The sequence below is a fragment of the Trichoplax adhaerens genome, genomic scaffold (assembly GCF_000150275.1).
Source record: "Trichoplax adhaerens TRIADscaffold_5 genomic scaffold, whole genome shotgun sequence".
Classification (NCBI taxonomy): Eukaryota; Metazoa; Placozoa; class Uniplacotomia; order Trichoplacea; family Trichoplacidae; genus Trichoplax; species Trichoplax adhaerens.
In genome coordinates, this window is record NW_002060947.1 from 6,495,110 (window position 1) to 6,508,168 (window position 13,059).

The window sequence follows — 13,059 nt, forward strand, 5'->3', positions numbered from 1 at the left end:
CATTTTTATCTTCTCTACGCTATAAATGATACATTAAATTGATGTATTAAATTTGAAGAGTGAAAGGCATTCTAATAAAGTATCATTGATATCGGAAAAATAAAAGTAAAACCGCTGCAAGTAGACAAAGCTGACTGGCATTGTCTGATGAATCTTAAACAATAACTCAGTAAAAGGGATAGATCTAAATTCGAGCATCAGCCAAATAATATTAGTACAGTGATCTGCCTGAGATGGTTATTTATTTAGCGAGGAATAACATAGCAAAGATATGTTATTTACGATAGAAGAATCTTCGAAATAGCACTTTAGTGCCATGTCGTAATCCAGAACTTTGAATATAATGAATAAACGGATTAGCTCCAGCATAGCTAAAAGCAATAAATTGTGTTGGCTGGATAATAATTGTTTGATCAATTTTGATAACATCAAAAAGAAATAGTAAGAACGTCAGGACGAATGGCAGCCAAAACGCAGCAAACACCATGACTATAATGATAGTCTGTTTTGCCGCCCGCACATGATAGCTGCGTTCGTATGATGATCCACTTGCACGTTGGCGATGGCGTTCCATATTAATATCGTTAACTTTCAATATTTTCCAAATTGTAGCGTAAAAAACACTAATAACAATTAATGGAATAAAAAATAACATAGCAAAAACGATGACTAAGTACAAAATGTCGCTATCTTTACGACCAAATGTAACGCAAGTGTCAATCTTATAGGGCATAAAAGTAACTAGTGGCATAAATCCGACCAATATAGAGATAATCCAGATAACTGGTACTGAAATATAGGCAACTGTTGGTGAAGAAACTGCTTTAAAACGAAGAGGATATTTAACTCCGAGAAATCGGATCATTGCTATAGCACATATATGCAAATTTAAGTTAACAATAAATAGGATACCAATTAATTGTGTTATAGAACATATGAATACAACTTCTCGCCAATATGGGTTTGCCCATCGTGGTGCTAAGTAAAGCAATGAGTACAATATACCACTAACAAACATGCTGCCCATTAAGACGTAGCAGCCATTTCGTAAATGCTTAGTCCTCATAATTGTTGCTAACATGATTACATTGCCTATAAAAGTAACGACGGCAATAATTGGCCATATAATGAGATAAGCTAATGGTGTAGAAGTTAAAGTTCCATTCGCTCGTGACGGCAATGTAATCGCTGAAGTCGTTATACTTAAAAATGATCTTGTTACTTCCATCAAGATATAATCCAATTAAACAGCGATAAGATTGATAAAATTGTAATCGTAGAATTGTTTAGAGAAATCTTTACCCTATAATAAAGCGCTAAGATATCGAATATAGTTGAGATAGGAAATTGAGGTATTATAACTTCATTAAATTCCCAAAATTCAGAGGATAGATCCAGGTGCCAATTTAGATTTCAGTTTTTATTGCCTTGATTTCAGTGCCAAATTAGTGATCGGTATTAAAACTATGGAAAAGATAGAGCAACATAATAGCTGTTGTAGTTTAGGCTAAAACTCTTCATAAATGATCGCAATTAAGATGTTATTTTAATTTGTTAGCAAATGGTGGCTATCACTAGCAGAAAAGGAAAAAAAGAATCAAATATTAGGGTAACCTATGATTGATATAACGTAGAGTAGTAATATTTACTTTTTAGAGATAAAAAATTAAAAATCACCCTTGGTAGATTAACACTAGACGTTAAAATCAATTCTGCTGAAATGACAGTACGAGATTTTCTCCTTTAATTATCAAGAATGAAGGATTATGAAGTTGCATAGGCTTATTACATCGGTGACAATGTCAATGAACTCTTATTCTTTCCGATTATAATAGAAAAAAATGAAAAGAAATAGGATAACCAATTGAAAATTAGAGAAAAATAATCTAAATTTAGTTAATCTATTCTACTTTAAGCAGTTTATAGCAATTAATTAATTATTTAATGCTTACTGATTGTGTCAACAGAATGATCAACTATTCATCAGGCGATATCTTCAGTAGGCAATAAGAGATGATAATTTTGCACTATTTTCCATTTATTCTTTGAGAATCAATAAGTATTGTTAGCCATTAAAGATGTTAAGGATATCAAATCCATTGAAGAAGGACAAGGCTGTTCAACCAACACAATCAATACTAATAAACAAAAATTACAAGTCAGTTTTTTCCCTTTGTAGGAATTTAGCACCAGAGTAATACTATAGGAATAGGTTCATTAAAATACCTTGCAAATAGTTGATACGACCTAAAATATTCATCTTCTCTATTTTGTAATTGACGTGAAAAGACATATACTGTTTAGAAAATAATAAATTAAGAGCAGTAGGGTGCATAAAATATCAATAAACAACCTTTGATTTGCATTTTATAGTAGTCCTATATAGAAATAAAGATGATCTTTGTGACATCATATGATGACGTCTCAAAGTCTATATTTTATTCAAAATTGTGGCAATATAATAATTTTGCCCAGGACCAAGGTTCCCCGTATGTTTTGGTCAGAGTTTTTGTTCTAATTTTTCAAGATTATTTCATACTATCCAATACCACGAACATACTCATACTAATAACGATAAAAGGAACGTAAGACTATCATGGAAAATATTTGCAAAGTTAAATTAATTTACCGTTGTGTACCTTTCACAAAATTATTTTCTATTTGATATCAATTTAAATTAAATATCATTATAAATTATATCATGATTGATGAAGTTAATATAAGCAATAGTAATGGTCAAATTGAATTGATCGTAATTTTAATCGTCATGATGCAATAGCATCAATTGGTATAGTCTTCCTTTATTTTATTCGGTAGTTTAGGTCACACCATCAATATTAAGACAATTTTACGATTAAATTACCATATAGGTGATATTGACTACCTCATTAGAATAAGTGAAGTTCTATACGGTTGTAGATGGACATTTAGGATATATTTTTGGTACATGATGTAAGCTAAATGAGAGCGATTGTAATACTACTTTGAAAGAGATTGAAATAACTCAAAAATATTGATTTGTTGCTATCAATGATCGACGTCAAAAACGTAGCCATCTGTAAATTTTCTCAAACTTATTTACGAAATTGACTGCAATAATTCTGGTAAGAATAAAAATTATCCTTAGCAAGGATAGGACTGCAAAATATGCGTATTTCCATTTATGATCTACATTATACTCATTTCCATTTGTTTACAGATGCTACGCAACGGTTATGAATGATATTCTTTATTGATTCCGATTTCGTTGTTCACAACCCTGCAGGTGTTGTACCGCTATTCTAAGCATTGTTTCTCTAATTTTGTATAATGATTGGCAAAGAGTTATTCTACTGATTTACTGTTATCAAGACTTGGCTGCTACTTTTTTACAAACCAAAGGGATGAGCTTTCTTCGTAAATCATGCATTTATACGTAAAAACCAAGTCGATCTTCTCAATTGGATTGGATTGAAATAGTTTAAATGTTTTTCAAAGTCATTTAACACCGAATCTACAAAGACTTTCCGCTACGTCCTTTGATGGTACTATCAACTCATTATGTAAATTTGGTCGTTTCCTATTTTATTCACTAGTACATCAGTTCATTTAGAACTCTTTATGCATGAACTGGTAGCATGTTTGACGTCAGATAGAAAATAATTGACATATGCATAAGTTGGAATGTTTCCATACAACAACGGTTTGTAAACTGAATCATTTACTGCAGATTATACAATTGTCCATGATTATTCATAATAGAATTAACTTCATTTATTCACTTTTCTAATAGTATAGCGGCAATGTGGGTTAATATCGAGTTGGCTTAGTACATGAATGGTAAAATTCGTTGCGTTAATAAAAGCTTGCAGATATCAAAGAAATATCACTTCTAGGAGAGTGAAATGGAACGGTAATTATCTTTTATTTACACTTGTGAAATCATTTTCTATTCCCGCAAATTGCTAAAATTGATGGAATTACTTAATTTTCAGCAGTAATAAGTAAATGGCATCAGATATATTCTTCAAGATTATGACGATTATAAACAAATAATATGTATTGATTATATCGCTATTTGATTCCTTAGTAGTCATAATTAATGTATATGTATGATAAAATTGGAAGAAAGGAATTCATATTGGCATTTTATAGTCTAAATATCATGCACAATACTCTATAACAATTGCTATAGCCATGATTTTACTTTAGAGGTGTATAGGTAAATGGCTTACAATTATATTTTACGTTACAGTCAAACTGCTCATTCCAATTGATTAGGCAATAATTTTAAGTAAATCTATTCAGTATACGTTCACGTTTTCCATTCCTCATGACAACTTAAAATGGTGTGATCAAGGTAAGTATAACATTTATCTTGGAAATTTATGTTTCTATTCCACATTTATGGATTTGTACTTGCCTACTATTAGAGATCTGCCCTAACAACGGATGCGATTAAAAGATTTCTTGTTGTAAATATTAAATGATTCAAACTAAAAATATTTTATTTTATAATCTATAGGAATTAGCATATACTACAGTAATAATTTTTTTACTTTCAATTTTCACTTTTAACCATGATCTTTATTTATCTATAACCATAATATTTACTGACAACCGTATGCCATTCAGATCGGAAGTTGAATTATTATTTGTTAAATAGACGTGAATTGTTAATCGATATTGGAGTACTTTTACTTTTGTCAATAATAAGCTATTACACGATATGAAATGGATTGAATACAAGGTTGTGCACTAATGAATAAATGATGATCAATAAAATTGGTTACTCAGACATGAATGACATTAACCTCGACTCACTAATACAGGAAAAACGAGACTCTAAGGTATTGATCTATAGATTGATGTGAATTAGTATTTTTGTTTTCAGGTTCTGATGTGTACGCATGACCCTGTATTTGTGCTAGCGACACTAATCAAATTCTTCCGGTATTTATTGAGGGTAAATTGATACGGATAAACAGTAACACTAGAAAATGGTATACCACAACATTTTATTAGTAAGAAAATAAAGCGCTAAACTAAAACTCTTCGTCAAATAATATTCACATCGAATTAATCGAATTTTTTAAATAAGGTAGTATTATTAATCTTGCACTCTCTATTAAAGCTCAATTACTGAACATGTACATCATAAATATGAGCTATAATGGATACTCTGGATTGAATATTTGCTAAAAGGTATTACCAATAGGCAATTGTATAGATGAATCATGCGAATTTTGCATTGATGACATGGCATCCTTATTCATTGAATTTCATTCTGTATTGTATCTGATATTACCAATATGACTGACTTCTAAAGCATAATACAACAATCATTTCATCTCTAAAACTCATTAGACTATTTTATTTTAATTACTATGTCAACGTAAACCTTGCTTTTAAACTGCTAAGGCTATATTATCTAGTAAAATTTCTATTTCATAAATTGAAGTAATTTTTTCTACACCATTTAGATTGAAGTCGCTGGCGGTGAATCTAACTTAGTATTTACCACAAAATAGTGCATATAGGTCCAATTTTTCAATGCCATTTCTTATTAGTTGCCGGTCACAGCAGAAGTAATTACTACTTACTGTCAAAAATAATATTAGGCAATATATCACGTAATTTTACGATGCTGTTATTGATAATTAGTTAAATGTCATCACTCTTCTATAACTATTTGCTATCTGCTACGTACCAGTATCTTAAATTTTACTAAACTAAATACCCATCAGTTGATTATATTTAAGCTTGCATTTACTGCTAGCAACACGTACCTTTATGGATTTAATGAAAATAACCAAAACACTGTAATTAACTTAGTATTTTACACTTTAGCACATGGTAGAGCATTCATATCATAATTAATATACAATTTAGTCACTCGAGTTTATACAAATATGCCAGTATAAATATAACAATATACAACATATATAAGAACGTAATTATAAGATTATGATGATTTAAAATATTTACGAATAAATCAGCATATCATAAATTCATGATAGTTGCTGTCTTTATGGGCTACCACGAAATAACTTGATGATGGTAGTATACTGCACAATCAAGAAGGTGATTTTTTCGTTAGAACTAAAGCCACTTGCTGGCGTTAAGGTCAGATTGAACGTGTAGATAACTGTAAAAACTAAACTAAACCTGTTTATAATTCTGTACTACCCAGGATCTTGTCACGGTGTTTGATCATCGTGAAGTATAAATACAGTACATTGCACTGATAATTCTACAATAAATAATTAAACTAGTCATTAGGGTTATAGACCAACTTATGCTCTTGTCACAGTACACGATCCGCAACAAGCAATAATATTACATATCTAAGCTGTTAGTGAATCTAGAATTGTAAACTAATTCATTTTCGAGTAAGTGCGAGTGAATGAGTTAGACAGATACCTAATGTAAATGAGAGCTCAAAGATCAGATCTTGATCAACAGCTTATAGTTATACTGAAGCTTCGCCATTGCTTCTATATTTTTCTCACCGATTGGTTAGAGTCTTTTTTATAGTATGTGTAGCATTGTTTTTACTAGATTGCGCAAATTTTAATTCAATAATAACAAGTTTTATCTGCTATATATACTGTACATATTTGCATAGATAATGGTATTCGCTTACTATGTCATCTATCTGAAGCAATGAATGTTTGTGTGATAAATAATAAAATGCTTTACGTCTAAATAAAATTTAAATTTCGTAGTTTAGTTTGAGCAGAAATAGAGACTAATTTTGGCCTCTTGGCGATGGAAGATCATAAAGAATTTGAATGCAATAGTATAGTAGACAAGAATCAGAGAAAATAGCACCATGCTGTAAGTAAGCTGTTTCCATCGTCCAAGCTATAGTTTGCTACATATAATAAAAATAAATATTCTGTTAAGAGGGTCATAATTAAATTTTTCAACATAATTTGCTACATAGTAAAGCTATGCCATAAAATTATTAAACCTTAAATTATCTGTAATAATTTTTGAGAACGCAATCATTATAAAGATACTTATACAATTGTTTTCTTCCTAATGAATATTAGAATTCCGTTATAATATTATACTAGTTTGTTAATGTGCTTAATTAGTCCAGATTATAACATATTAAATGTCCATAAGAACAAAAATTCAAGAATTTAATTTGTTTGAGATGTGATCATCACTGAAGTTCTAATTTGAATGTTCATTATAAGGGAAATGGTATAAAAATATCAACAGTTACCGCTTTGTTTGAATGCTTAGATTAGATTCCACTAGCATTTACGCAGTTGAAATTTAAATTCACACGTCAACATTTGCAAGGCTCCTATCATAAAATTTTGATCACTCGTGCGAAAATGGATAGAGTGTAGATTTAAAAGATCGCTCCAAGATTAAGTTTACTGTGTTGATGAATTGCAGCTTTTACAGTTATGTACAATAATGAATTCTATAGTATGATATGAATCTTTACGATAAGACTTCCTAGTCTTAACTGTACGTAGATTATGGATTTATAATAAATAGTATTTGCTCATCTAAGAGTCATCCCGAGGCATGGATTTGTAGTTATTAGCTAGCGCGAAAGGAATGCGATCTCAAGAAGTTATGCCATAGGCTTCCGTTGGGTTTTCTCGATAATACCATTAGCAAATAACAGTTTTGCATTACCCCTACATTAATATTCATAGCTAAAAATAAATTCTTATCACTGTATGACATTATGTTTTTATTGCTTAATAATTTAAATAATTAATTACAATATTTCTATTAAAAAAAAATTTTTTGAAGTCACTGTATTCACAATGCAGAGACCGACTGAAACATATTATTCAGCTAAAATTAATAAACACCAGCAAAATTACTTTAATCGTTTAACCAATAGCGCAACATCTGCTATGTGCAATGCTGTGTAAGTACAGTAATAGACGCTACTACATGTTCCATTTACCATGCAAAATATGATATAGGAATTAATCACTTTCTCAATAAGATCGAATTTGATTTAGTAAGATCATATAAAGTAATAAAATAAAAAATAAGGGTAATCGTAAATCACTGCATACAAGCAAAAGGCGGTTCATTTTTCACTTGATAACGTATGATTATTCTCAATTTTAATGGTTACCATAGTTATTGCTAAATAAATTCAGCTATAGGAGGATATCAAGCATGATTTATATCTATTTTTTCCCGCATATTTAATGATTGTACTAAGGAAAAAGAATCGATTGCGACTTAATATCTAAATCCTAAGACTCGCATTTAAGTTATCAGGCAGATAAAATAACGTTAAATTAAAGAACATTGAAATGACGGCCATGATTGAAAATTATTTAATAAACAGGCCAAAAATTGATTGATTTATTGGACATAATGTCACGTACTGACTTACAATAGCATCAAAAGTCTTTATTGCAAACCTATCATAAAACTTGCACATTTAGCATATTTATCTATCCGCATAGTCTAGCTATTAACTTAACAAAAACGATTACAATCATCAAGCTTAACAACAAGATTATTGGGATCTGAAATTGATAATTACTACCGCCATTCTTCAACAGCTGGCAGCCAAGTGAGAAGATTTAAAAGTATTATAATCGTCTTCCACAGTATCAGCATAGGAATTAGCAATAGATCGAACCAAACTTCGAAATTCGGAATGGCGACCATCCGTCATGATATCAATTTCCTTATCCACCGATGCACTAATGAGTGAGGAATCGTAATCTTTGTCGGAACGTGCATGATCTGTTGCCAAGATAGCTCCCCACTGAGAAGCCAAATTAGTAAATCGATCAAGAGTATTTAATTCGGTTGTATCGAAACCTTCCTTGTATGGTGAGCGTTCTCGAACCGAATAGTAGCCACCATTAAAATTCATCCAGCCCAAGTAATCATCCACAGATGTTAGTAAAGCTTTATAAGCGATTGCATGGCGCTCTGCATCATTATTAAATGCCGAGTCAAAATATTGCTGCTGATAGTAGCCCCAATAGTAGTAGGCCGTAGGTTTGCCTTGTAGTTTAACATCGAGAATAATATCATCGTTCTGCGATGATGAAGGTCCTTCAATGAGAATATAGTATCGTGGAGTGCCTAAAGAGCCGGTACCTGCTAATATACGTTTAGCAATATCTTTGACATAGAAATAGGAGGACGAGTAAGAGATTTTGCCCGACAAGGTAGTGCCATAGCCAGACATTGCTTGAGTAATAGCGGATCTATCGGATGACGAGGCCGCTTCTAATTTTTGATAGGCTAAATCAAATTGGCGCCGATTGCTAACCAAGTTGGTCCATTTGTCTAACATTTTCACTCGACTTTCTTTATTTTCTACATCGGCTAAAAAGTTATCTAAGCGGCCATAAGTATTGGATCGGGTATAAATTTTATCAACTTCTTGGTTATTGCCACGGTAGTTCTTCATGGTGTCTAAATAGTTCTCACTAAATGCATCGAGGATTGTATTCACTTTCGATTGGGAGAATCCACTATTTTGACGAGCTACCAACACAAGACTGACTGCCATGCGCCAAATATCATATTGGTAATCCTCAATAACAGATTCATCAAAATCATTGAGATCATAAATAACTTGGTCTTGATCATTAGTGAAAGCCCCATAATTTTCAGCATGAAGATCTCCTTGTAGCCATACTTTAGTATTATCGTTGCTAAATTGGCTTAAGCGGCTATCACCCGTAAAATCCTTCCAAAATAAATGGTTGGTACCACGGTAAAAGACGAAAGCAGATCCTGCCATTTTGCAGTATTTTATCTGCTTGTCGCTGCTCGATATTCCTGTATTCCAAGATTCTATCTCGCTAATAGCACTAGCTCTTCGCGATTGGATATGCCTTGAGACGGCTTGATGTGTAAGAAATATGGCGATGATAAGCGATACGGTAAGGAGAAAGCTTGCAATCCTCATTTTTACTTTAATTTTCAGGATCGGGTAGCTACAAATCAATCGCTATGAAAGATACTTGACCAATTTTTGCTATTAGCAGTTTCTTTACAAAGAGATAATCTCCTTAAATAGTCTTGGTAGATAAGCACATCGGAGTAGTTAATGTCAATATTGATCGCCTGATTCTGTTCCATGTAAAGAGGAATGCGATGGATTAAACCACTCTTCGAATCTCTTAATGCTGTAAAATCAATATAAAGCGTTCATTAGGTCAGATTAATCCTTAGTTAAAATAAACAGAGATACTGTCCATATTGATAATCCAAACAGAACAAAGTAAACTCGGGTTACTAATATAATATTTTACAATTGGTAAATATAAAGCAATTTTAATGTACTTTTATTATTTCATGAACGGCTTCTTCACTATACTGTGAGCCTGTACTGTAATTTAGTGATGACTCCGGCCTTTAATTTAGGCAAATTTATAAAAGCTTTTAGAAATTTTGAATCATTTTGTGTAGTATTAATTACGGCTATAATCAGTAGCCTATCGAGATGATGGATTTCATTGGAGGCTCAGTGCAAATTTTGCTCTTATTTAGCGTTATTATTGCAAAAATCGCTTAATATATCCTTTATTATCAACTGATTTATGAAGTAAAGTAACGTTAGTACTAGGAGGTTCCATCTAAATCTGCATCTATAAATCAGTGCAGGCTGCCTTATTATTTCTATTGACATAAATGTTTTATTAGCTAAATTGATCGATCAACTTCATAAATAGTTTAGGTTTATTGCATGACGAAAGGTAATTAAGATCGTTTACAAATATTGGTTCCAACCATATCTTTCTATACCACCACGGATACTATCTACTATCGTAATAGCTTTTAGCGCAAATTATTCATAAAAGTATTTTCTCTATTTGCTAAAGATTAAGCTTGATAGGCCAAAAGCAGAAGATAAAGTTAAATAATTGTATATAAATATATATTATGTGTAAAGGTTAAATTCAGGTCTATTTGACCTCATAAGGGTCATCAATGGTGACAAAGTTAACCATAAGTATTAAAGCTTGATTATATTTATTTGCGAAGGATAACTATATAAAAGCTAAATAATGGAAAAAGTATTTAATTAAATTCTAACATTTATTAAATAATGGATTAAATGACCATGACCTGTAAAGGGATTTCTTCTCAGAAAGATTTAGGTGTCATTGAATTAGAATCAAATTATCATAATTTCTTTTAAGTTCATACGCTGTAATAACCTGCATATTATAACAGATACTGAGTCTTTATCAATAATTAACTTAAAGGCTATGAAATGATTATTTATACTAACTTTATCAGACATTGATTTCTTCCCCAAAACTGGTAACTGGAAAATTTGCTTCTGAAATTTACGGTTCTTGTACATCCTTAAGCAACTATCATAAATACAAACGAATTAACCTAGGTTTAAGATCCGTTTTAACTTATTAAAAACTTACATATTGAGTTCTTATCGCAAATTTCCTTGCTACTATTGAGAAAATATGGTCATTTATTCGCAGTCAGGGGCTTCGCATTTATGTACGAATTAAAAATTTTAATCGTGACGTAACATGAATTATTTTATGAAAACTAGGTACAATTTTCTCTCGTGTAACAATACTTCAGATACTTTCTAGCTGATAATTCATAACAACTGCTTCTATTGATTATAATTTTTGTTTCTTTAATTATTTTTTGATCTTAATCTTTGCATATGTATTAGGAACTACGAAAATAATTTATTATACTACCTTAATAGTTTCATGCTATCAATGCAGTAAGAAAATGTTTTAAAATTGAAGGATACAAACCATCTCAAGGTGACTGCTATAAATGGCTTACTTGATAAACCTTAAGTTTACTTTTCATGCCAATTCTATCAATGATACTGTACAGAAAGGGCCGAATAAGAATTATTAAGCAATTTGCAATTTTTAGAACGATATATTAATATTTAACTAAAATAATTCTAGTTTCAATGACAGTAAATTTATAGTACAATTTTCATCTGTAATAAAATCTTCCAATACGTAATATTGAATTGTTGTACTGTACATCATCGAAAGATGTCAGTTAATTAGTGAGATGAGAGTATAATATGACGCTATTGATGTAATTCGATAACACCTTAGCTATATGGGCGATATCTGTCAAGAAAATTGTTGTCACAACCCTCACGTGTGGCAAAGGAAAGTAAAGAACTCTAGTGTAGTTACTTAAAACTTGGGCTATTTCTCCCAGTACTTTCAGTTTCTATGAGAGAAGTATTTGAGAACTCGATTTCTCGGCTGATCTCCACAGACAACTGACTAATTATTTCACTATTCTTCACGATATGAGTCTAGCCGTTTCTTGAGCAATTACTAACTTTATTCTACAAACTCATGCGCTTAAATAGGTTTCTACAGTGAATTCCAATATTAACGAGTGAGAATTCATACTTTACAAGTTACATTAATTAGTATAATACCATTACTAAATATGCTTGTCGATATTCTCAGACTTAGATAGCTACAAGCTATCAGGTGTTAAGACGCTTAACCTTCGTCCATATACGGCTCAATTTTTAGAGATTAGCACACCTTATAAACCTACAGTAAATTAACTGTTAACAACTTCTATTTCTATCTCATTTCTACCATCCTATTATCAGCTACAAGCGCATTAAACATAGCAGATAATCTTATCTTATCTATTCATAAGCATTCATTAATCAACAGTTACTTAATTAGTAACGGCGTACCGTGACACATGTAAGAAGTAATCTTATGACATTGGATATAATACTAACGAACACTATCAAGCTGTGCAACAGCTACTGTTAGGAGAATAAATAAGCAAGCAATTTCCTTGCCTACGATATTGTAACTCTTTTAAGGCAAATGTCTCCGATCAAGTAGTTTGATAGCTACTTGTATCCATCTCAGGCGATAATTAACGCAAGGTAAGAAAATATTGCTTAGATGCCTAAATTGCAGCCTATCACATTAAGTATCCTAGTTGGTATTAAAACATTGAAGGGATTGGATTAGTGTCTGCTACAATTTATGCGTTTAATCTAACTATAGTTCCAGCAAGTGGCCTGAGTTCTAACGAAAATTATATTCTTGAGTATACAGTGTAATACCA

At 31.3% G+C, this 13,059-nt stretch overlaps 2 protein-coding genes across 2 annotated transcripts; both read right to left on the minus strand.

Moving 5' to 3' along the window:
* Positions 1 to 274: 274 nt before the first annotated feature.
* Positions 275 to 1,228, minus strand: TRIADDRAFT_56770 (uncharacterized protein; the record flags this gene model as incomplete). Its single annotated transcript, XM_002113000.1, has 1 exon — positions 275 to 1,228. One exon carries the CDS (start codon positions 1,226 to 1,228, stop codon positions 275 to 277), a length of 954 nt encoding a protein of 317 aa, XP_002113036.1.
* Positions 1,229 to 8,533: 7,305 nt separating this feature from the next.
* TRIADDRAFT_56771 (uncharacterized protein) lies at positions 8,534 to 9,742 on the minus strand (the record flags this gene model as incomplete). Its single annotated transcript, XM_002113001.1, has 1 exon — positions 8,534 to 9,742. The coding sequence occupies one exon, from the start codon at positions 9,740 to 9,742 to the stop codon at positions 8,534 to 8,536; it is 1,209 nt and encodes a 402-aa protein (XP_002113037.1).
* Between the last annotated feature and the right edge of the window lie 3,317 nt (positions 9,743 to 13,059).